The 24,447-nt window shown below is 31.7% G+C and overlaps 8 protein-coding genes, 1 non-coding gene and 1 pseudogene across 43 annotated transcripts; all 10 read right to left on the bottom strand.

Moving 5' to 3' along the window:
- Nucleotides 1-2,909: 2,909 nt before the first annotated feature.
- LOC105646006 (uncharacterized) lies at nt 2,910-3,976 on the bottom strand. Its single transcript, XM_089720725.1, has one exon. It carries the CDS (start codon nt 3,905-3,907, stop codon nt 3,200-3,202), a length of 708 nt encoding a protein of 235 aa, XP_089576851.1. The 5' UTR covers nt 3,908-3,976; the 3' UTR covers nt 2,910-3,199.
- Nucleotides 3,977-5,317: 1,341 nt separating this feature from the next.
- On the bottom strand, nt 5,318-6,335 carry LOC105646008 (14 kDa proline-rich protein DC2.15). The gene has a single exon (XM_012231776.3). It carries the CDS (start codon nt 5,903-5,905, stop codon nt 5,513-5,515), a length of 393 nt encoding a protein of 130 aa, XP_012087166.1. The 5' UTR covers nt 5,906-6,335; the 3' UTR covers nt 5,318-5,512.
- Nucleotides 6,336-7,179: 844 nt separating this feature from the next.
- On the bottom strand, nt 7,180-8,211 carry LOC105646007 (uncharacterized). The gene has a single exon (XM_089720518.1). It carries the CDS (start codon nt 8,184-8,186, stop codon nt 7,347-7,349), a length of 840 nt encoding a protein of 279 aa, XP_089576644.1. The 5' UTR covers nt 8,187-8,211; the 3' UTR covers nt 7,180-7,346.
- Nucleotides 8,212-10,449: 2,238 nt separating this feature from the next.
- On the bottom strand, nt 10,450-11,021 carry LOC105646010 (14 kDa proline-rich protein DC2.15). The gene has a single exon (XM_012231777.4). It carries the CDS (start codon nt 10,970-10,972, stop codon nt 10,580-10,582), a length of 393 nt encoding a protein of 130 aa, XP_012087167.1. The 5' UTR covers nt 10,973-11,021; the 3' UTR covers nt 10,450-10,579.
- Nucleotides 11,022-12,644: 1,623 nt separating this feature from the next.
- On the bottom strand, nt 12,645-13,392 carry LOC105646011 (14 kDa proline-rich protein DC2.15). Of its 35 annotated transcripts, none has more exons than XM_089720747.1 (2): nt 13,063-13,392; nt 12,645-12,993 (listed from the first exon to the last, which is right to left on the bottom strand). In XM_089720747.1, exons 1-2 carry the CDS (start codon nt 13,377-13,379, stop codon nt 12,645-12,647), a joined length of 666 nt encoding a protein of 221 aa, XP_089576873.1. In that variant the 5' UTR covers nt 13,380-13,392. The 35 variants fall into 35 exon arrangements, with proteins under 35 accessions (XP_089576873.1, XP_089576874.1, XP_089576876.1 ...); XM_089720748.1 differs by having other exon boundaries at nt 13,105-13,392; XM_089720750.1 differs by having other exon boundaries at nt 12,645-12,963; nt 13,156-13,392.
- Nucleotides 13,393-15,375: 1,983 nt separating this feature from the next.
- Nucleotides 15,376-15,871, bottom strand: LOC105646012 (14 kDa proline-rich protein DC2.15; the record flags this gene model as incomplete). Its single annotated transcript, XM_012231783.3, has 1 exon — nt 15,376-15,871. A coding segment is annotated over one exon (390 nt), but the record flags the coding sequence as incomplete, so codon positions are not given.
- LOC105646013 (14 kDa proline-rich protein DC2.15 pseudogene) lies at nt 15,870-16,619 on the bottom strand (annotated as a pseudogene).
- A 2,021-nt stretch (nt 16,620-18,640) lies between these two features.
- Nucleotides 18,641-19,162, bottom strand: LOC105646091 (14 kDa proline-rich protein DC2.15). Its single transcript, XR_016320639.1, has one exon. It is a non-coding gene; the product is annotated as a 14 kDa proline-rich protein DC2.15 (transcript).
- A 2,006-nt stretch (nt 19,163-21,168) lies between these two features.
- Nucleotides 21,169-21,718, bottom strand: LOC105646014 (14 kDa proline-rich protein DC2.15). The gene has a single exon (XM_012231785.4). It carries the CDS (start codon nt 21,708-21,710, stop codon nt 21,390-21,392), a length of 321 nt encoding a protein of 106 aa, XP_012087175.1. The 5' UTR covers nt 21,711-21,718; the 3' UTR covers nt 21,169-21,389.
- Nucleotides 21,719-23,616: 1,898 nt separating this feature from the next.
- On the bottom strand, nt 23,617-23,943 carry LOC105646015 (14 kDa proline-rich protein DC2.15). Its single transcript, XM_012231786.4, has one exon. It carries the CDS (start codon nt 23,941-23,943, stop codon nt 23,617-23,619), a length of 327 nt encoding a protein of 108 aa, XP_012087176.1.
- Between the last annotated feature and the right edge of the window lie 504 nt (nt 23,944-24,447).

The following is a 24,447-nucleotide window of genomic DNA, read 5'->3' as shown; positions in this document are numbered from 1 at the left end:
AAAAAAAAAAAAGAGAAAAGATACGATTTAATTGTCTTTGGCAAGAAATTGATATAGTGGAAACAAGTTTCACCTAATTTTATTTTAGCTAATTAATTAGTTATATAGTTATTCGAGCTTATTATTGTGTATATATGTATATTTATTGTTTGTTGAAAAATAATTGAAGAAGCTTATCATTTTTTGTTACTAAGCATTATTAATTATGAATTCATCTTCATTAGTTAGATGTGGTACAAGAAAGAGTCATGTACTTTTATTGGAGGAGTGGGTAAGTCCACCTATTGTTTTTTAAAATTTAATATTGATGGTTATGTTATTAAAAAGCCAGGCCCAGCGGGTATCGCAGGAGTTTTAAGAAATTCTTCAACGGTAGTTAATTGCATGTTTTACAAAGTAATTAGCATATTAGACTCTAATGAAGCTGAATTGTTGGCATTGTTTGAAGCTATTCAGATTTTTGTTTCCTCTTCTTTGAGATTTGTCATTTGATAATTAATCGGACTCTAACAATGCTATAGGTTGGATGTTGCATAAGGAGAAAGACCATAGAAGTGATGGAAATTGTTCAATAAATTATATGAGATGGTGTTGTCGTGTTCTATATTTGTTTTGCTCATATCAGAAAATTTAAATATCATTATTGCCTAGTTAAGAAAAAGGTGAATGCTATAGAAAGTTTTTTTGTTTGGTTATAATACTGTGGATCTTATGTTTGTTTACTTTTACCTCAAGAGTGAAAGATTTAAGTTTATCCTAATTATTTTCAGTTGTTTTTTTGGGTTTTATTTAACTAACTTAGGTCTTAGTTTGGATATATTGAAAAAATTTATTGGCTTGAATTAAATTCCTGAATTAGTTAAACTCTTTTCGGTTTTATTTTATCTAATAATATTAAGAAATTTATTTTCTGGCAAAAAATAAAAAAAAAAGTGATTCTAGATGGATATCATCTAAATTAATTAATTAATTATGTCAACCTATCGATAAGCCTATAAGTCTAACTTTTTTTTTTTTTTTTTTTATCAGCAAAAAAGAAGAATTAATATTATTAATGGTGAATGAGAAAAAGTTAGTTAATCCAAGTCTAACCCGAATCTTTTCAAATTATGAAAGGCATAATCCCTTCATATCTGGTATTTGACAATGATATTGATATTATACGCAAGTCCAAATCAAAACATGGGAGTAATGATTTTAAGAATTAACTTATCATTAGTGTATAATTAACAAGAAAATGACCATAGCATTACTAGTTGTTTTCATGAACATTGAAAAGAAACACGTAAATAAACATCAAACATGAAAAAATAAAATTAATTATTTAATTAATTTCTGTGGTGTGAATTTGATGGAAAGGAATTAGAAAAGGAAAATTGATGGTGAGGCGTATTTATTTGACAGTGGATGACAACGATTAAGCAATTCTTTGAAAAAAAATTTTGAGCTAGGTCGGTCCTCCTAACTCTGTCATTTTCCAAATACACTTGTAGCTACTGGAGCAATTCTAAAACGGGAGAAATAGCATACTTGGCAAACTTGGTTCTTTTAGAATAATTTCGAGCAAGAATTTCTTTTTTATTTTCAGAAATATTCGGAATATTTCATTTTTTAATAGAAGAGTCGTTTTCTTTTTCAAATATTATTCAATAGATTACGTATTAATTAATATTCAATTAATATTTTCTAAGATTATCGACAAAAAAGATTATAACCTCGCGAATGACTTCATTATATATCTAGTATAAGGCTATTTATATACCAAATCAATCCTATAAAATTAGTTAGTGTAAGTGAAGATGGTTCGCAGTATTGTACGCTTGCAGAAATTTTCAGTAATATGTAAACTTAAAAAGATGGTATTGCATGTATGTTTTAATTTGTATTTTTCCTATAATTAGATTTTTGAAACAATTAAATTTGTTAATTAGATAAATTTTGTATTTTATCATATATTAAATATGTTCAATATGATGGTGATTAGAAATTCAATAATTTTATATTATTTTTTCTGTTTAATGTTAAGTAAATATACAAAAACAAAACAAAAGAAAGAATTATAAAATTATTAATATATTTTAATAACATGTTAATAAAATTAGCAAAGGATTTTAATAATAAAATTAATAAGTTTAGTAAGTGATTTGGCAATGTTTATATAACTAAGAGATTTAGCAACGGCTTAGTCACTGAATTACGCAAGAGATTAATAAATTTAGTAACATATTTAGTAATAAAAATAAATAAATGGATTTAGCAAAACATTAGACACGAATAAGTAACGGATTGATAATAAAATTTTGATATTATATCATTTAGGAAATGAAATATCCGTTCCTAATTTAGCAGCGCCCGTGATAAAATATTTAGTAAGGCACTTTTAGAAAGTGATGAAATGTTTCTAAATTCAGTTTAGCAACGGATTTCCTACATAAACTGTATTTTTTTTTATAGTGTACATTGGTGGAGATACAAGATTTAAAGCTATATAAAGCCAAGAAAAAAAAAATTCATTTATTTTCGGAAAATAACTGTAAAAGTATTTTTCAGGGAAATTTTTTTCATTAAATTCATAAATAGAGAATTATATAATTACTAATTTTGAATTATTTATTTCAACATAAATAGTCTTTGATCCAATCAAGCAGATCATTCATGTAAAAGTTAAATCACGATGTTACTAATTCAATAGCAATACAATACAAAGGGAAAACATAAACTCAATAGATATATAAGAATAATTCTTTTCAGTGAAACCATGTGCTATCGGTAGCCCGACTAATATAGATGTATGAATATTGATATATGTAAAAGATTAAATGAACATCGTAGGCTGTCGATAGCTATATCGGATAATTTTTTTGTGGTTTTATCATGGAGTAGTGTACCGATTAAGTTGCTGGATGGCATTTAAACAAAATAATGAAATGCAAGTTTCTCAATAAATAATAAGAAAAAGAGCAAGTCTCTGAGAGAGAGATCTCAACTGCTTGAACATCATACAACACTTGACTTAATTACTCCCTCAAGTATAACCCTAGAATGGAATTTAATTCACTGTTTGGCACTGCGAATCAAACCCTAAATGATCAAGTCACAGACACTAACACTAACCAAAAAGAAAGAAACTAACACAAAAACTAAGGACAAATGAATTTACCCCATAAGATTAACCTTATTGGTGGAGTAGTACAATGTTTCAAAGAGGAGGACACACAAAACCAGGAGGTGGATTCTTTCCACAAGTTATTAAAACTTGAAGAGCAAGAGGAATGAAAATGTTGATATTAAGAAGCTTAAGCCTTATAGTTGTGCATAGACAAACTGCTGCTTCAAGCTCTAGCAATCCTTTAATTACGGGGCAGCAAACATTCTCAACTGGATTCCCTAATCCAACATGCACTAATCCTCCTAATACATCAACACAAGCCCCTAGCTTAAGGGCGTTGATTGGACAAGTGGGTTGAGTAGTAGGTGGAGGATTAAGCCCCGGAACACCACCACCACCACCTCCTCCTCCTCCTCCTCCACCGCCTCCGCCACCGCCGCCGCCTCCGCCACCACCAGATGGAGGGCTAGGCGTGTATGGTGGGTAACCTGAAGAAGGCGGCGGTGTTATTACAGGAGGAGGTGTTATTATTACAGGAGGGTTTACTACAGGAGGAGGATTAATGACTATTGGTGGCAAAACCACTGGTGGGTTTTTTGTTGAAGGTGGTTTTGGGTGGCCGCCGTGGTGTGGTGGGTGCTTGGTGCTTGGTGGGTTAGGATGAGGAACTTTTGGGTGGGTTGGACGGTGGCCTGGTGGATGTGGCTGAGTACAAGGTGCACAAGCATAAATTGGTGGCAATGATATTGCCATGAAAATCATAAAAATGAATAACAAAGCTTCAAGTTTAGAACCCATGATTGTTAGGGTTCTCTTGAAATTTGCTAAACTAATATTCTTTTTCTTGTGTATTTTGATTGGTTTGGGTCCTATCATTATATAGCTGAATTCTATAAGCAACCCGTGAACTAGCTAGTTTTCCGAGTACGTGGAAGCTAAAAAAAGTACTCTTAACATCATTTTTAGAGAAACAGGCAATCTTAAACTGGAAATTTGGATTTTTGCTGGTCAATTTCAAACTCCAATGCGTATCCGTGACTCCTTTTCAGTTTCTGCAGGGACAGATTCTTTTTTCTTTATTGTTTTTCATTTGCATGTCTCTTGATTTTCTTTTTGGATGCCAATATCATTTCTTTTTTGATTTTTAAATGGGTTGTCTTATTTATTTTGCAAAAAATATATAGCATGAAATAATCTATAGTTTTGAAGTTACAGGCACATGGAGTCTTATACTTCGGGTCTACATACTGTACTCTATTATTTCTGTTGGCGGTTTTGATGATAATGGTGGGTGCTGGATCTATTGTAGAAGATGGAGGTTTTAGGGTTTTGCATTTTGCAGTACAGGCATGCATTATATTATTGAGTTCAGTTCACGAAGTAAACATGTGAACGTTTCTATGTGGTTTTGTTTTCTTGCATTTTAAAACGTTATCAGCAGTAGAAAACTTCTATACATGTGTTTTTCTGTATATGTTACTTAAGCCATGGTGTAAAGTCTTTTGATCCACATTGCGAAACTTGTCCTCATCCATAATTAGCCAAGACATTAAAATCAAACATATTCATTTTCTGTCATTTACACATTATTCATGTGAATTTTCGGAATTGTGTTGTCATTCTGATCAGGAGTTGCAATATCCTTTAGAAGCATTTTTCGTAGTGGAAACAAATTTATTTTATTTATGCACAAATCCTTAATTATTGTTGTTATATTATTATTATGATTATTTTGCATTAATTAAACAAAAATTCTTTAAGTAAAATTTAACTGCGTAGATAGATATATTCTCTGAAGAAAAATATGACATTATTTAGTTGGCGGATAAATATCATTAACTTTAATCTAATTTGCATATAAAAGAACTACAAATTGTCGGTTCTTTCCCCTGTTCATCGCCCCAGTTGTTCACAAATTTTGGCCTTTTTGTTTTCTTGCGCATATAAGAAATATAAAAATAATTTAGATGCTTTCTAAAGAAGAAAATCCCCAATGGTACATTGATTTGTTATGAATTGTTGGTGGTAACACCATCCAATTATTAGTTAGCGAAGTGTAATTTGAAAGGCTTCTATTTTTAAGTAGCACAAACTGTAACTTCTAATTTAATTCGCCCAATTTTGTCAAGCAATGACCAGGAAAGGTAAGCGCCCACAACAGTATTAAGTCAACTTGCTTTGGCATTCACACACAGAGACAGAGGCAAGTGAAAAAATTTTTTCTTATTCCATTTCATTAACTAATTGCAAATAAAACAATACAGAAAATGACATAGAAGAAGGCGAGATGCCCTTCTTGCCGTGTAAACAATAAAAAATGATTTTGATCACCAGAAACAAAGGATGTTAAGCTGCAAGAATGAAATGAGAAAAAATATTGAAAATAATAATAATGGATTAAATTTATGCGCACTTGAATCCTTCAGGAACCTTCTTTCCACAGTAGTTAAGCAACAAGCTCAAGTCAATAGGAAGATTTAGGTTAATGCCCAAAAGACTAGCCTTAATGGTAGTGCAAAGGCAGACAGCGGCTTCAAGATCAACAAGATCGCCAAGGAGGCTACAGCAAGGGGTCTTTGGTGGCTTACCAACTGTAACATTCAACAAACCCTTCAAAACATCAACACATACACCCAGTTTCAAGGTATCTCTAGGACAAGCACCAGTTGATGGGTTAGGCGATGGCTTAGGCTTAGGTTTTGGTGGTGGTGGACAATTGGTAGAGCTCACTAAAGTGAAGAAGAGAAGGTTCAAGGAGAGAAGAAGGGCAGTGGAGACTAGAGTTCTTGAAGCCATTTCTCAAGAATTAATTAATTCTTCGGATATATGGTTCTTAATTTGTTAGCTTCAAGAGACTGACGAACATCGTAGAATGGATTAAGGAATTTATAGATGGAGTTTAAGCATTGTTTGAGCTTAAAAAATCATAATAATATGACCCATGTGAGAGTACATTGTTGGAAACAACCTGTCGCTGCAGCTTGAGCTTGGAATATATGTGCATATATGATTCTTCTTTGAAAATTCCTAATATTGAGTTCGTCTACTTGTAGGCACATTCATTCCATACAAACCGATTGTTGAATGATCTGCCAGCATCCGTAGTTGGCCATATATTCCTTTTCCGTGAATCACGCATCACTGATGCGGATTTTTAAATTGCATAGCTGATCTCTTTGATCTTGACCCATTATGTAAACCGTCCTTACTTAAAAGGAATTTTTTATGGATAGAAAATTTTATGCTTTTAGAAAATGTAAATAATGAAAAACCCACATAGGTCTCTTATAGGACTTTAAATTTAAAAAGAAAAAAAAGAAATTAACGTAATTTTTGTGTATCATATACCACCATCTTCCTAATTATGTGATCTTATGCGGATTAGAGAGGATTCACAATGTATATATATATATATATATATATGGTTGGCCTTAAAAATCAAACTCTAGTCAACATAATATTGAGAGTAGTTTTGGATTTTTTACCGCTAGATTAAAACTTCATTTTCAGAATTTATTATTGTCTGCTTACAAAAAATTAATTTAACTTAATTATTAAGCCATGTCTCCGGTTGTTTTCTAGATTTTTTTATTTAGCGTTTACGAGTTAGGTTGGGTGTATCAGGGACATAATGGATTGGGTTTAAAAACTTTGATATGCTAAGTTATTTTTATAAATTAATAAAATAATTATATTTTGCTGATAAAAAGAAAACACATATCTGCATTCTTATTAACTTCTAAAACAGGCATTTCCATTGAAAGTCAAAAAGAGCAAAAACACTTATATATAAATAGTTATTTTCTTACTCGTAGCAGCAGTTGAACGTATTGTGGGATCAGTAAATTTCAGTCAATCGCATTACTAAAATTACTCATGCAGATCGATAAGCTTCAAACTATATATATATATTCAATCATTCATTCGAGGAATAGAAAGGTTTGAATAATTAATCATTACCTATATAAAAATATATATATTTATTAAAAATTTAAACACTAAACTAAACTTATTTAGATTTTTTTGGAACATATTATTTCATTATATTAAAAAAACAATACAGACGCACGACGAAGTAGGCAAGAAAACCTTCTTGCCAAATCGATTACAACAGTAAGATATTATTTTGATTGAGCTTCTATGGCATATATGCCAAGAAAACATCTCATGAATAAATTAATACAAAACGAAAGAATTTATTTAAATTAACTTGGAATAAATAGAATGCATAACAAATTTATGCACATTGAAATCCTTGGGGGACCTTCTTGCCACAGTAGTTAAGCAACAAGCTCAAGTCAATTGGAAGATTTAGGTTAATGCCCAAAAGACTAGCTTTAATTGTAGTGCAAAGGCAAACAGCAGCCTCAAGGTCAACAAGGTCGCCAAGGAGGCTACAGCAAGGGGTCTTTGGTGGGGTACCAATTGTGACACTCAACAAATCCTTCAAAAGATCAACACATACGCCCAGTTTTAGGGTATCCCTTGGGCAAGCTCCATGTGATGGGCTTGGTGTCGGGTTATTGGGCTTAGGAGATGGGGTTCTTGGGCTTGGTCTAGGGTTATTGGGCCTAGGTGATGGGTTGCCGGGGCTTGGTGTCGGGTTATTGGGCTTAGGTGATGGATTGCTCGGATTTGGTGTCGGGTTATTGGGCGTAGGTGATGGGTTGCTGGGGCTTGGTGTTGGGTTATTGGGCGAAGGTGATGGATTCCTGGGGCTTGGTATTGGGTTATTGGGTGAAGGTGATGGGTTGCTGGGGCTTGGTGTTGGGTTATTGGGCGAAGGTGATGGGTTCCTGGGGCTTGGTATTGGGTTATTGGGTGAAGGTGATGGGTTGCTGGGGCTTGGTGTTGGGTTATTGGGCGAAGGTGATGGGTTATTGGGCTTAGGTGATGGGTTGCCGGGGCTTGGTGTGGGGTTTTTGGGTGTAGGAGATGGGTTGCTTGGGTTAGGAGAAGGGGTTTTTGGTTTGGGTGATGGCGTATCAGGTGGACAAGAGCAAGAGGTGACCAAAGTGAAGAAAAGAAGATTGAGGGAGAGAAGAAGGGCAATGGAGGCTGCAGTTCTTGAAGCCATATTTCTCTGTGTTTTCTTTAGTTTACTAAAATAAGTATGAAGTGATGAGAAATGGTGGAGAGGGTGTAGGGTTTTTATAGAAGGACACCACTTAAGCATAAAATTAGAAAATTAGAATAATGTGATGCATGTGGATACATATATTTTTGCATGGGTAATAAATATTATGAGACACAAGCTGTCACTTTGCAGCTAGCGTTTGAAAATCATCGTCGTTGAAAAATCTTCAATATAATTAGCAACTACGTGTAGGCACATTCCATAGGAAAAAAATGAAATTTTGTTTATTTATTTGCTTTAAATGGGTTGTTTTATTGACTTTATAAGTGCCTAGTCTCATAATTACATATATAGAATATTTATAGTGCAATAACAGTTGTAGATAGACAAAATCCCTGAACTTGGGGAGAATTTAAGTTTTTTTAATTACTATATTATTATTGTTAAAAACCTATTCTTTAGTCAAGAGCAATCACCTATTATTACATTGGAAATTTATTTCAATTGATTCTCTTTGCCTTGTAGTTTTACTTTCCCTATTAAATATAACTCTGATGTTCCAATTTTTTAAATATTTCTATTTTTTCATACGGTATTGTTTGATTTATAATCCTTTTTAAAAATTATTAATTACTTGCTTGTATAAATAATAATATTAAAAAAAGAGTTATCTATTGGAGTACGTGAATAATCCTACATCGGATAAATATAACTAATTAAAAGGGCATATAATTTCAAGGGTGAACTAACCAAAATAGCTTAGACTATTTTGTATTAAAAGTAAGCCCAATGTTAAATACAGATTTGATTAATTTGCTCATAGGCCCCATATGCTTAATATTATATAAATAATAATAATAATAACAAACAATCCCTTATCCAAATTCCTCTAATGATATGCTTAAAATTATGATTACAATTCTTGCAATTACCCAAAAATAAGGTGATTCTTAATAGATAAATATATTAAAATTCTTTAATTTTATTTAATTAAATAAAATCATGAATAAGTTAAAATATATTCGACAATTAAATAAATTAAATTTAAATAAAATTTTAAATTGGATGTATCAAATCACATCTTATTAAATAAAATTTTAAATTAGATGTATCAAATCACATCTTATTCAAAAAAAAAAAAAAAAAGTTAGATCACCTCTGTTTAAATTAGATTTATTTGATATATTTTATCAAATCACATCTTATTAAATTAGATTTATTTAATAAGACGTTATTAGGAGTACAAAACTTCTATGCTTATGTTTTTTTATGTATATGATATTTTATTTTCTATTTATTGGGAAGGACCACTAAATCGGAAGAATATAATGTGATAGCCTTCTCTTTTATTCATAAATTGATGAAAATTCTTTAATTAAAAAGTTTCGGACTTAAAATTTCTCGCTTATCATATAAATGAAAAGACCAATGATCAGATCATACATTTAAAAAATTGATTAATTCAACTTTCCTCAAATAACATTGTTCATTTCAAATTATGTTATTTAAGCCATAGAGTAAATTCTTTTGATCCACATTTCAAAGCTTGTCCAACTAAGATATGTAGGTAGAATTTATAATAGACCAAAGTATTAAAATCATACATATTCTGATTAAACTTTATTCATTTTCTGTAATTTGATAAATTTTGAAATTCGAACTCAATTAATTTATAACTATCAAACCGACCTGAATTAATTTCGAACTTAGCTATTTATAAACGAACGGGTACTGGAGCTCAAGCTCGAGTTATGCTGCTAGGCGTGTTTATAACAATTCCAATCCTAAGCATAATTTGATGTGTCCTGGAGGAAACACGGTCCAATTAATAGTGTTTTTTCTTTCAAATATATCAATTAATAATTGGCAAAGTGTAACTTAATTAAAATGCTTTTCTTTTCTTCTTTTTTTTTTTTTTTTTCAAAAAGAAAACTTAAAAAGGCTTATTTTTATGTGCACGAATTGTAACTTCCCATTTAATTCACTGAACTCTTGGCAAGCCAGATAAAAAACGTGATAATTTTTTTTTATCTGAAAAAAAAAACAGTATATTTATTGCGTGCATGGACTGCTACGTATAACATGAAGAATTAGCAAATTTAGGCACAGAGGAGTAAGGAGTCAACTTCCTTTGGAATTCACCTTAAACAATCAACAACACATAAGCAACTGGAAAAAAAAAACAATTCTTATTCCATTAAATTAATTAATTGCAAATAAAAAATATTACAGAAACAGACATATCTATAGCAGAAGGCGAGAAGCCTTTCTTGCAATGGAAACAATAAATTCTTTTATCACAAAAAAAAAAAAAAAAAAAATCAAATAGTTACAAGAATGAAATGAAAAAAAAAAAAAAACTTGAGAATAAACAGAATAATAATGGATTAAATTTATGCGCACTTGAATCCTTCAGGGACCTTCTTGCCACAGTAATTAAGCAACAAGCTCAAGTCAATAGGAAGATTTAGGTTAATGCCCAAAAGACTAGCCTTAATGGTGGTGCAAAGGCAGACGGCAGCTTCAAGATCCACAAGATCGCCAAGAAGGCTGCAGCAAGGGGTCTTTGGTGGGGTACCAACTGTAACATTCAACAAACCCTTCAAGACATCAGCACATACACCCAGTTTCAGAGTATCTCTAGGGCAAGCACCAGTTGATGGGTTAGGCGATGGCTTGGGCTTAGGTTTCGGTGGTGGTGGGCAATTGGTAGAGCTCACTAAAGTGAAGAAGAGAAGGTTCAAGGAAAGAAGAAGGGCAGTGGAGACTACAGTTCTTGAAGCCATTTCTCAAGAATTAATTAATTCTTTGGATATATGGTTCTTAATTTGTTAGCTTCAAGAGACTGATGAAAATGGTGCAATGGATTAAGGAATTTAAGCGCGGTTTGAGCTTTAAAAATTCTTATAATAGAACCCATGTGATACATTGCAAGGGAATATTGTTGGAAACAACCTGTCATTGCAACTTGAGCTTGGACTATATATCATCCGATCTTCTTTGAAGATTCTTGATTTTAATTATGTCTACACATTGGTCGTTGAATGTAGAATCTATAGTTGGCTATATATCTATTCCTTTGCGTGAATCACACATCATTGCTGCAAATCTTGAAATTCCATATACAATTAAGTATAACCGTTCTTAATTAAAAAAGAATCTTGTAATGCATAGACAATTATGTTCTTATAATAAAATATAAACAATAAAAAACAGAAGAACAATTGAGGGGATTGGAGATCTATGGTGTAGTGGGTTGCAGCCCCTCTCAACATAAAACCTCATAGGTTAGTTCCCCTGTCTCTGGGAGCCAACGGAGAAGAGAATTACTTGAAACATTAACTGGACACGGACAAGAGGCAGCAAAGGAGAATAGTCGAATTACTTGAACTATTAAAAGATTTGATTTTTTTTTTTTTTTTTTTTTTTTGTTTATAAAAAGCATTGTGGTTGTGGTTGGCCTTACAATTTTTTTAAAAAAATTGTGTATACATCGTATTAAATTCCTCTACACTTTTTTTTTCATCTTCCTAATTACGCGAGCTTAAAATGATTAGAGAATGTGCAATACAAAAAGGAATTAGATGGTTGGCCCTGAAAAGTAAACTTTAGAAACATAAGATTATGACATTAATTTTTGAATTTTTTATCAGCTGTCAGATGAAAACTTCATTTCAGAATATTTTTTTCCCCTTACAACAAATTAGCTTAATTCAATCGTTAACCTATGTCTGCATTTATATATCAACTTCCAAAACAGCCATTTTCCATTGAAATAAACCAAAAAAACACTTATTTAGCTATTTTCTTACTCATAGTAGTAGTTGAATTTATCGTGGGGATAAATACTTCAACTAATTATATCAGTATATTTATGTTATAAATGAAGTGTAAAATTACTCAAATTCAATTTTGTTTCAAAATATATTATTACTACATTTTGATAAAGAAATTCAACAACAATATTTTTATTTTTAACATGGTAATTGAGTAAAATTTCTTTAGCAATATAGCCTCTAGTGTTAGTGTGTATTTATATATAAATATATAATGTTTGAAATTACACGAGAAAGAAGGATGAAACGATGAATATTTATTTGTCATTCAGAAAGATATTCTCTCTTCAATTATTTATTCGAGAAATAGAAAGATACTAGTTATTCATAATTAGTATATAAAAATATAAATTTATTAGGAAGTAAAATGCTAAAGTAATACGAATTATTATCATTATGTTTTTTTTGCAACATCTTATTATTTCATTATACTAAAAAAACAATACAAACGCATGACGAAGAAGGCAAGAAAACCTTCTTGCCAAATCGAATACAACAGTAAGATATTATTTTGATTGAGCTTCTATGGCATATATGCCAAGAAAACATCTCACGAATAAATTAATACAGAACGAAAGAACTTATTTAAATTAACTTGGAATAAATAGAATGCATAACAAAATTATGCACATTGAAATCCTTGAGGGACCTTCTTGCCACAGTAGTTAAGCAACAAGCTCAGGTCAATTGGAAGATTTAGGTTAATGCCCAGAAGACTAGCTTTAATTGTAGTGCAAAGGCAGACAGCAGCTTCAAGATCAACAAGATCGCCAAGGAGGCTACAGCAAGGGGTTTTTGGTGGGGTACCGATTGTTACACTCAACAAATCCTTCAAAAGATCAACACATACACCCAGTTTTAGGGTATCCCTTGGGCAAGCTCCTTGTGATGGGCTTGGTGTAGGATTATTGGGCTTAGGGGATGGGTTTCTTGGGCTTGGTGTCGGGTTATTGGGCTTAGGTGATGGGTTTCTGGGGCTTGGCGTGGGGTTATTGGGCGAAGGTGATGGGTTGTTAGGGCTTGGTGTCGGGGTTTTTGGCGTGGGTGATGGATTGCTCGGGTTTGGTGTCGGGTTATTAGGCGAAGGTGATGGGTTGCTGGGGCTTGGTGTTGGGTTATTCGGTGAAGGTGATGGGTTTCTTGGGCTTGGTGTTGGGTTATTGGGCTTAGGTGATGGGTTGCTGGGGCTTGGTGTGGGGTTTTTGGGTGTAGGTGATGGGTTGCTTGGGTTAGGAGAAGGGGTTTTTGGTTTGGGTGATGGCGTATCAGGTGGACAAGAGCAAGAGGTGACCAAAGTGAAGAAAAGAAGATTGAGGGAGAGAAGAAGGGCAATGGAGGCTGCAGTTCTTGAAGCCATATTTCTCTGTGTTTTCTTTAGTTTACTAAAATAAGTATGAAGTGATGAGAAATGGTGGAGAGGGTGTAGGGTTTTTATAGAAGGACACCACTTAAGCATAAAATTAGAAAATTAGAATAATGTGATGCATGTGGATACATATATTTTTGCATGGGTAATAAATATCATGAGACACAAGCTGTCACTTTGCAGCTAGCGTTTGAAAATCATCATCGTTGAAAAATCTTCAATATAATTAGCAACTACGTGTAGGCACATTCCATAAAAAAAAAAAATAATAAATAAAAATTTGTTTATTTATTTCCTTTAAATGGGTTGTTTTGATGACTTTATAAGTAGCTTCTGCCTAGTGCTGTTTTGGACGAATCTCATAATTACATTTATAGAATATTTATAGCGCAATAACAGTTGTAGATAGACAAAATCCCTAAAGTTGGGGAGCATTTAATTTGTTTTAGTAATTTTTTTTTTGTTTTAATTATGTTAAACAAGCTTTTTTTTAGTCAAGAGCAATCACCTATGATTACATTGGACAGTTATTTGAATGTGTTCAAAGTTTAATGAAATCTCACTAAACGTCTAAATTTCTCTTTGCCATGATAGTTTGTTTGTTCCAATTTTTTAACCAATTCTACATTTCCATGTGGTATTATTTTATTGATTCCTTTTTCAAACAACTTTTACATCTGCACCTGTTTACACCATAATTTGAATCTAATTCATGTTTTTCTTTATTTAGTGTTTTTTCAGTGGTTTAGTGGTTTAAATTCCTAATTTCTTCTGCTACGATTTCATTCAAGATCAATAAATTTTGTCGTGCTTTATCAATTCAGTTCATTTTTTATGTACGAGTTTTAAGAAAAAAAAGTTTTATTCTCTCTGTATTATTTATATTGATTTGAAGTTGATTAACGAAATTTTAATATATTATGGTAGAAAAAAAAGCTAGTGTTAATTACAATTTTTCTAATTCGTTTTTTTCCTTGATTTCTTTACAATACAAATAACAAACAGTTTCATATATCCAAATTATTATATTGAAAATTCTTACGTTTCAAAAGTTCCCAAACAATGAGGTGATTTCAATCTCTGGCTTCTCAAATGAATGTGTATTCTTTTAATCTTACTTTAAGGATTGTAGCTAAAAAATTTCAAATAAAAATTTTTTTAAAAAAGAGAAAAGTTTGGTAGGATTAAACAATCCAAACCAATCCAACATGACTCAATATTAAATTTTTTTTTTTTTAAACTCGTTCATTAATGCAAACAAATCAAGCTAAAATACAAACTGAAACGCGAATATTTTTGTGCATGAGTTTTGTCATCTACAGACTCGACTCAAAATCCCATGAACAACTTTAAGAAAAAATAATTTATGTGCTGATATTATAAAAATAATAATTTTCTTTATATTTTATGAAAAATTTATTACAAAATAAAAGTTAATTAAATTTATTACAATAATTTTACATTTCAACAATAATTTGGTTTAACTCAAAATCAAGTCACATCTTATTAAACATTGCTCGTTTTCAACTCCATAAAGTAGTACCCGCTTTTGTTCTTTTGGCGTGTGTCTATGCCTAAGTTTAACAACCATTACACTTATATATCCTTAGCTAGGAATGGACAGTTCTGATTTCTCATGTGTACCGTGAAAGCAACTGTGCTGCAGATTGGTTAGCCCATTTTGGGAGTAGCCTTGCGTTGGGAGTCCATTTTTTTGAGCTTCCTCCCAATGGCTTTTCTAGTTTTCTGCTCCATGATGTCTGTGGAGTCAGTTATTCTAGGCTAGTAATTGTGTAGTTGTTAGTTTTATTTTCTCTTTTCCAAAAAAAAAAAAAAAAAAAAAACCCGTTACACTTATATAGAAAACATTAGTTATCCCAACAATTATCGACCTACGTATTCAATATACTATAATTGAGTGCAACAATATATATCTATGTGGACGGAAGTCCAAAATACATGGTAAGAAGTTAAACCCAGCCTTGAATTAATTAAGAAATACAAATTAATAATAACATTATGAATTAATTATTTCATTTAACATCAATTCAAGTATATCATATACCAATAAATTGACGAAATTAATTATTAATCTATGCACATTCAAATCCTTCAGGAAGCTTCTTGCCACAGTAGTTAAGCAACGAGCTCATGTCATCAGTTGAAACATTTAGGTTAATGCCCAAGATACTAGCCTTAATGGCAGTGCATAGACAAACAGCAGCTTCAAGATCGCCAAGGAGGCTACAGCAAGGGGTCATTGGTGGAGTACCCATTGTTGCATTCAACAAAGCGTTCAGAAGATTACCGCACAGACCCAGGCTTAGGGTATCCTTAGGGCAAGCTCCGGTTGATGGGACTGGTGCTGGATCGCTTGGCTTAGGTGGTGGCTTGCTTGTTTTTGGTGGTGGTGGTGGTGGGCAAGCGAAAGAGCTTACCAAGGTGAAGAATAGAAGGTTGAAGGTTATTATAATACATATAATAATTCAACATTGCTCAAAAAAAAAATAAATAAATAAATAAATGTTGAATTAATTTTCACTAGAATCCAGTACAACATACAAAGACAGATATGGATGAAAGCAATCAAGAAGCTTTCATCACATAAAATTTTTTTTAAAAAAAGTTGCAATTAAGAAATTATTGAATAAAATGTTTATATAGCAGATAACCAAATAAAACATCCAAAACCTGAAAACACAACACAAAAAAAAGAAAACAAAATCACAAATGTGCATATTTACGCACACTTAAATCCTTCTGGAACCTTCTTGCCACAATAGTTAAGCAACAAGCTCAAGTTAACAGGAAGGTTTAGTTTAAGTCCCAACACATTAGCTTTAATAGTAGTGCAAAGGCAAACAGCGGCTTCAAGATCAACAAGATCACTGATAAGGCTGCAACAAGGTGTCTTTGGTGGGGTTCCAACTGTAACACTCAGCAAATCTTTCAATAGATCAACACATACACCTAGCTTTACAGTATCCTTAGGGCAAGAACCTTTATTCCCTTTTGGCTTTGGTGATGGTGATGATGGTGTTGGTGGGCAATTGGTAGAGCTCACCAAAGTAAAAAAAAGAAGATTTAGGGAGAGGAGAAGGGCAGTGGAGGCTATAGTTCTTGAAGCCATTTCTCACCTAAAATAGTTTCTTGGATAGTTTTAGAGATATGAGCTTTGCTATAGCTAAAGTTTCAAGAGATGGGTGACAATTGTGAAGTCGGTTGAGGGTTTTTATAGATGATGATTGGAGTTTATAATAATTTCTATTATATTTATTGAATTTAAAAAATCTCCAACATGTCAAATGATGGTTGGTAATGTGCCCATATTTCACTCTTGTTAGTAATTCTCCGTCTTATTTATTCTCTCATTTACTGTAATTGCACTCTGAATGCAATATTTAAAATTTAGAAAATAAATTTATTTGGATATATGAAAGCTGATTCAAATGTGAGAGAAGAATATACTTGATTACCTGTGGGCACATTGGATTATTCATGTAAGATACACAACCTGGCAATGCAGGTTGCATGATAAGATGTTTTGTGATTATAGAGTTTGGAGTGTTCCTATTTGTTAGTTGGCAATTCTCTCTCTGCACATGCCAATTATGTAATATTGCATTTTGTTACTAATTCTTCATATATATGTATGTACTTGTTTTGTTCACATCTGCATATTCTGATCTGCAAGTTGAATTTCCAGCTAACTTTAAACATTATTGATGGCTTAACATCGTAACAATTGAAATAAAATTAACAATTTACTGTAAAATTATGAAAGATAATAATAAAGTTTGTTTTTTTGGGTAATTAAGAAACCAAAGCATTATAAACTTATAGAGCAAATCCCAAATCCTAAAGTCGAATCAGAGACTTGCATTGCAAAATCCACATGGAAAAATCGAGAAAGCATAGTGATGGAGAAGAGGACACTGTAGCTCTGGTAATGGCAGTGGGAAGATAGTAGGTAAGGTGGCCATTGAAATGAAGGTCGCATTGAAATGAGAATATAATTTTTCTATCTTATCTCTGTTTCTTTTTTTTTTTTTTTCCACAAATAGTAATAAGGATTGTATTTCTGGAAATTCCTAATTAAAAAATGGTAACAAAACAGTTCAATCTTAAGGATAACTTCTACGTTTTCCTCCCTATTTGCAAATGATAGGAAACCCAAAACTGATTATTGAAGTCAACTTTATAATGCCCCCAAATCCAGTGACATATTTTCAGACTGTTGGAAATATTATAAGTCAATTTCCTGCCAATCAAATATAGTTTGCTTGGTCGTCTTTTCAATTTTTTTTTTTAATTTAAGACCAAAAATCTCATATTAGATTGTTTTCAATCATATAAAAGTCTTAATCAATATTGTAAAAGTTATTTAAAGGGAAAATTACCTTCTGCTTTGTAGCATATATACAAGCTTATCTCAACTTATATAATTTAAAAAAAAAAAAAAAAACAATTCTCAAACCATCAGTCATAATAATTAATTAATTACTTGTGAGCTTTTACATTGAATAGTACTTGACAAACACGATGTTAGAGATCTACTGAATATTAACTTTGGGAATTGTCTATTGATTAATCTCATTCAAAATTGTCCCTTTTTGGCATTAAAACTCACAACAGAAATTTATAATTTCATCGTTCCATTGGACACAATAGCCAATCAATATTTCAAGCTATGCCCACTTCTATATAATCTTAATTTTCAACTCATTCCACAATAAATTATAAAAATCTTAATTTTCAACTCATTCCACAATAAATTATAAATAAGCTCACAAAAATCAGCTAACTTTGATTATAATATTTCTGTTTTAAGTCTGGTCTTTAGGAGAGAGTCATATATATACGCTTTTTATATTGATTTGAATTTAATTACTGAAGCTCTAATATATTTAATAGCCTGTAAATTAAGTGATAATATAAAAAGTGAAAAGTTCAAACATTAAAATATTTCATTTTCTTTGGAAACCATATTTCTAACTAGTCTTTACCTGACAAAGAATCATTTGTTGCAGTTTAAGTTGCGAAACGAAGAGATATGTTATGGAAGGTCTATGCTTGCAGAAGATTTGGAACTTAAGGCAACTGCCCAATGGTAACCGCATCAAGTGTAACACTTGAAATTACAAATGTAAAATATGTCAAGAAAAACAACACAACCATGCATATTATTTTCAAACATCATATTATTACTTGAAAATTTCCAATTAAAATAATAACAACAATTTGCCAAAAGAATACGCATTACAATGAAAAATGAAGTCAGTAAACTTTCTCTGCAACGAGTACGTAACTGCAAGAAATTATTGATTTACCCAATAAAAAACCCAAATTAAGCCAAAACACACACCATTAATTAGGACGAGAAAGAAACTGAATGAATAGTGCAGTATTAATCTATGGACATTTGAATCCTTTGGGAACCTTCTTCCCGCATCTGTTGAGGTACAAGCTCAAGTCAAGTGGAACATTTAGGTTTAGGCCCAAAACATTAGCTTTAATGGCAGTGCAAAGGCAAGCACCAGCTTCAAGAGCAACAAGATTACCAAGAAGGCTACAGCACTGTTGATTTGGTGGGATTTTAATAATCCCCAACACATCTGCACATACCTTCAGCTTTAGGGCATCAATAGGGCAAGTGGCAGCGCTCGTCATATTGAAGAAAAGAAGGTTAAGGGAAAGAAGCAAGGCAATGGAAGCTACAGCTCTTGAAGCCATCTTGGATTTTTTTTTTTTTTTTTCTTCAGGATATAAATGAGCTTTTGTTTTGATGCTGATGAGAAATAGTGAAGGGGTTTTTATAGAGGGAGATTAAGCGTAAGTTAATGTTAAACAGATCAAGAATGTGATCCATGTGGGCATTATTGAACAAAAGTAGCTGGCATGCGCAGTGAAGCATATAAGTTATGTCTTATAATCAACATATGGGCGCACGTCGAGTAATCGTGTAAGTACCGAATAATCCCATGATCTTCAACTTCAGGGATTAGTTTTTAATTATTGTTCGTAGCTCCTGGAATTACTCATAATTATTCTTTACGTGAAAATTGAGTTTTAAACGTGCTCTTGACCATACTACTTTCACATTTTATTTGTGGGGATCCATAGATCTAGTATAGACAAGTTAATCCCATCAATAACACTCTTTGCTGTTCTCTCTCTTTGAATTCTCATCCTTTTCTATCTTATCTCTGTTTCTTTTCTTTTTCCTCGAATAGTAATAAGGATTGTATTTCTGCAAATTCCTAATTAACAAAATGGTACAAAACAGTTCAATCTTAGGGGATAACTTTTACGTTTTCCGCCAAATTTGCAAATGATAGGAAACCCAAAACTGATTATCGAACACAATGCACTTAATAAAATCTTCCACTGTTGGAAATACTTTCTTGTTTATCAGCAAATAAAAATTTTATTTTAGTAAACAAACATATCCAGGAAAAACTTAGCAAAATTAAGAAACTTTATCCGAGCTAATAAACCCTCTAAATACATCCAAACCTACTTAAAAATGTTAAATGAAAAAAACCTGAAAAACCTTAAAATTAAAATACATATTTATCTTCTGGAGATAAAAAAGAATGAATTTAAAACCAAAACTGAATCGAATCAAATCAAAGTACCGTGAAAGTCAAAAATCTACTTATGACCCAACCCTCAATATCCAAACTGAAGAACCATTTGCTCTTATCCTCTAATCAAAGCCACCTAACCGAAACATAATTATAACCATAGCCAAAAAAAGTTCTGCATAAATTACTCCTTTGTTTTAGCTAGGTTATCTGCAAAACAATTTTTTTCTCTATTAACATGTTTGAATTGAAAGAAAAACAAAGAATCAAGAAGAAGTCAAGTCTATTAAAATTGAACGGCCATCTCCAAAGGCGATGATTATGTTGAGTTACCCAGCCGAAGACTACTCTAGAATCTGTCTCAAAAGTAATTGAAATTTTGGCAAACTTTAAATGAACATAAATCTCAACGGCTTTTGACAAATCGAATAACTGAGCAACATTTGACTCTTTTAAATCAACGGATTCATAAAAACTCATAAGATAAACCCTTGCAAATTCCTCATTACACCTTCAATTTCCGCTAGGTCAGGCTTTCGTAAGGCACATTCATCTGTCAAGCACGATGTTATAGATCTATTGAATATTAACTCTGGGCATTGTCCATTTATTATTCTATTTCAAATTTGTCCCCTTTTTTGGCAAAAGAAATTTCATTGCAATAACCAATCAAATAGTTCAAGCTACACCCACTTTCATATAATCGTAATTTTCACGTCGTCCGTAATAAACTATAAATAATCTTACAAAATTAGCCAATTTTGATATGGTTTTTGATTATAACAGTTCTGTTTTAAATCTGGTCTAGAAGAGAATCATATTTTTTGTAGGCTTTCTGTATTATTTTGAATTTATTTATATTGAAATCCTAATATATTTAATAGTGGGTAAATAGTTAAGTGTTTGATTTTGATAATATCAAATGTGAAAAGTTCAAACATTAATATTTCATTTTCTTTAGAAATCATATTTCTAACTAGTCTTTACCTTAAAAAAAATATTTCTTGCAGTTTACGTGGCAAAACGAAGAGATATGCAATGTAAGGTCGAAGATTTGGAACTTAATGCCCAATGGTTACAGCATCAAGTGTAACACTTGAATGTGAAATTCAACGATAGGAAATTACAAATGTAATATATGTCAAAAAAAAAAAAAAAAAAAACCAACACAACCATGCATATTCTCTTAGAACATCATATTATTACTTGAAAATTTCGAATTAAAACAATAACCGTAATTGGCCAAAAGAATACACATTACAATGAAAAATGAAGTCAATAAAACTTTCTCTGCAACGAGTACGTAACAGCAAGAAATTATTGATTTACCCAAGAAAAATCCCAAAACAAGCAAAAACACACGCCATAATTAGGAGGAGAAAGAAACTGAATGAAATAGTAGTGGAGCATCAATCTATGGACACTTGAATCCTTGTGGAACCTTCTTCCCGCATCTGTTGAGGTACAAGCTCAAGTCAAGTGGAACATTTAGGTTTAAGCCCAACACGTTAGCTTTAATAGCAGTGCAAAGGCAAGCACCAGCTTCAAGAGCAACAAGATTACCAAGAAGGCTGCAGCACTGTTGATTTGGTGGGATTTTAATAATCCCCAACACATCGGCACATGCCTTCAGCTTTAGGGCGTCAATAGGGCAAGTGGCAGCGCTTACCATATTGAAGAAAAGAACGTTAAGGGAAAGAAGCAAGGCAATTGATGCTACAGCTCTTGAAGCCATCTTGGATTTTTTTTTTTTTTTTTTTTTTTTCTTTTAGGATATAAATAAGCTTTTGTTTTGAGGCTGATGAGAAACGGTGAAGGGGTTTAAGGGTTTTTATAGAGGGAGATTAAGCCGAAGTTAATGTTAATTAAACAAATCAAGAATGTGATCCATGTGGGCATTATTGAACAAAAGTAGCTGGCATGCGCAGTGAAGCATATAAGTTATGTCTTATAATCAACATATGGGTGCACGTCGATTAATATTGTAATCTGTGGGTGCACCGAATAATCCCATGATCTTCAACTTCAGGGATTAGTTTTTAATTATTGTTAGTAGCTCGTGGAATTATTGATAATTATTGTTTATGTGAAAATAGAGTTCTGAACTCGGTCTTGACAATCGTATTTTTACATTTTAGTTTGAAAGATAAACAATCAACCAAGCACTGCTGGAGACTATATAGAACGCATTTTCAATTTCACAATTCTTTTTGTATTCATGAAAAGCTTCTATAATGATGGTTAATGGAGTTTAAACTCAAGTCTTTTCCTCTCTCCATGAACTCTATTTTTTAAGTTAAAGGTGGGCGAGAGATTAAAATAGTTGAAGAAACCAATTAGCTAGGTATAAAAATTGACTAATAAAGGATTGTAATTAAAAGATATTTTATCTTGGATGGATTAATCTCACAATAATAAAAGCTTAGGTCTCTGTAACATATAAGTACGATTATATATGTTTAGATATCACTTTCTATTTTTTGCATTAACACCCTTTTTGATTAAAATTGCCTGGAATGCTATTTTGTATGGATGCACCTGCATTTCTATATTGTATGAAAGCAAGGTTGTTCCGTACTTCGTATATATACTTTTCTATCGACTTAAATAATCAATCTTATAAGTTTTCTATCGACTTTTCTATACAAATCACTGAATTTAAAAAGATCTTTTATTAAACTTAAACGTGTCTTATCTTTGAAGTCATTTTATAGCTAAGTATTGTGATATTTTTTACATATTAATAATACTTAGCTACATATGTTGTATTTGAAATTCTTTAATTGGGTGTAAATTAATCTATAGATACTGCATATGCTTAGACATATATAGGCCCTGGGGTAAAGTTTACTATTTCCTTCTTTTAATATTGGAGAAAGATACTATTAGTAATATTCAAACTCTGATTAACATTAACAATAAGCCATTATTTGATTTCTCAAAGAAAATAGTTTATTTTATGAAATGAAAATACCTAATCTTTACAAAATTTTTGTATCATAAATTTGAAAAAAATATCTCATTATGTATATAAATTGACTATTATATATTTAAAAAATTCACTAATTTTAAATTTGAACCAAAATTAAAATTAAGAATAGCTATTCTATTTCTTTTTATAGATTGTCAAAAGTTCAGGAATTAATTAATATTTTCTTTTTATATGTTATTACCACGTTAGTCGCGAGTATATATTTATTTTATGTAAAGCTTAATCTGTGTTTTATCCTAAATGCTTGGAAAACAAGTGTTTCTCAAAAGGCAGCACAACCATTGCATATTCTTTTCAAAACATCTTATTATTTCTTTAAACTCAGTAACAGTAATTAAATAAAAATATGTTTAAACTCAGTAACAGTAATTAAATAAAAATATGTTTATTGAGTTTTTTTCTCTACATATGTTATTTCTATTTAATTCTTATATAAAAATTCTTCTTTGCTGATAAAAAAAAAACAGTAATTTGCCAAAAGAATACAGATTACAATGGAAAAAGAATACAAGCAACCTTCTCTGCAGTACATAGCACCCAGAAAATTATTGATTTACCCAAAAAATATCCCAAATTAATAAGCAAAAACCCACACCATTAATTAGGAAAAGATAGAAACTGAAAGAAATCATGGACTACTATAATTTAATTAAGGGCACTTGAATCCTTTTGGAACCTTCTTCCCACAGTTGTTGAGGTACAAGCTCAAGTCAAGTGGAACATTTAGGTTTAGGCCCAAAACGTTAGCTTTAATGGCCGTGCAAAGGCAAGCAGCAGCTTCAAGAGCAACAAGATTACCAAGAAGGCTACAGCAAGGTTGATTTGGTGGGATTTGAATAATCCCCAACACATTGGCACATACCTTCAGTTTTAAGGCATCAATAGGGCAAGTGCCAGTGGCAGCGCTTACCATACTGAAGAAGAGAAGGTTAAGGGAAAGAAGTAAGGCAATGGAAGCTGTAGCTCTTGAAGCCATTTTGAGAAAAAATAACAATTTTTATTTTATTTTTTTGAGATATAGAGAAGCTTTTTGTTTTGTTTTGAGGGTGATGAGAAATGTTGAAGGGGCTTAAGGGTTTTTATAGAGGGAGATTAAGACTAGGTAATTAAGAATTAAGCAAATCAAGGATGTGATGATCCATGTGGGCATTATTGAGCAAAATAGCTGGCGTTTGGAGGGACAGTGAAGAATATAATCCATCTGGATGCATGTTGATTAATCGTGTAGCCACTGAATTGAATATATAATCCCATATGACCTTCAAATTGAGGATTAGTTTTTAATTATTATTATTAGTTGCTCGTGGAATTAGTGTTTATTTTTTAATTATTATTAATTAACCGAAACTAACATTTTCATTTTCATTTTTCGTATATATGAGAGCTTCTATGGTGGTGGTTAATGGAGTAATCCATATAGAACTTTTCACACATATACCTCCAACGACATATTTTCAACGACCAATTGCGTAGAAGTATT

The sequence above is a fragment of the Jatropha curcas genome, chromosome 4 (genome assembly GCF_041381405.1).
Source record: "Jatropha curcas cultivar XTBG-Jc1 chromosome 4, XTBG_Jcur_1.0, whole genome shotgun sequence".
NCBI classification, from domain to species: Eukaryota; Viridiplantae; Streptophyta; class Magnoliopsida; order Malpighiales; family Euphorbiaceae; genus Jatropha; species Jatropha curcas.
The sequence above is the reverse complement of the archived record's forward strand: the minus strand, read 5'-3'. Positions and strand labels throughout refer to the sequence as shown.

Coding starts and splice junctions, on each gene's coding strand:
- LOC105646007 (XM_089720518.1), bottom strand. CDS start 8,186: ATGGCTTCAAGAACTGCAGCCTCCATTGCCCTTCTTCTCTCCCTCAAT.
- LOC105646011 (XM_089720746.1), bottom strand. CDS start 13,379: ATGGCTTCAAGAACTGCAGCCTCCATTGCCCTTCTTCTCTCCCTCAAT.
- LOC105646015 (XM_012231786.4), bottom strand. CDS start 23,943: ATGGCTTCAAGAGCTACAGCTTCCATTGCCTTACTTCTTTCCCTTAAC.
- LOC105646006 (XM_089720725.1), bottom strand. CDS start 3,907: ATGGGTTCTAAACTTGAAGCTTTGTTATTCATTTTTATGATTTTCATG.
- LOC105646014 (XM_012231785.4), bottom strand. CDS start 21,710: ATGGCTTCAAGAGCTGTAGCATCAATTGCCTTGCTTCTTTCCCTTAAC.
- LOC105646008 (XM_012231776.3), bottom strand. CDS start 5,905: ATGGCTTCAAGAACTCTAGTCTCCACTGCCCTTCTTCTCTCCTTGAAC.
- LOC105646010 (XM_012231777.4), bottom strand. CDS start 10,972: ATGGCTTCAAGAACTGTAGTCTCCACTGCCCTTCTTCTTTCCTTGAAC.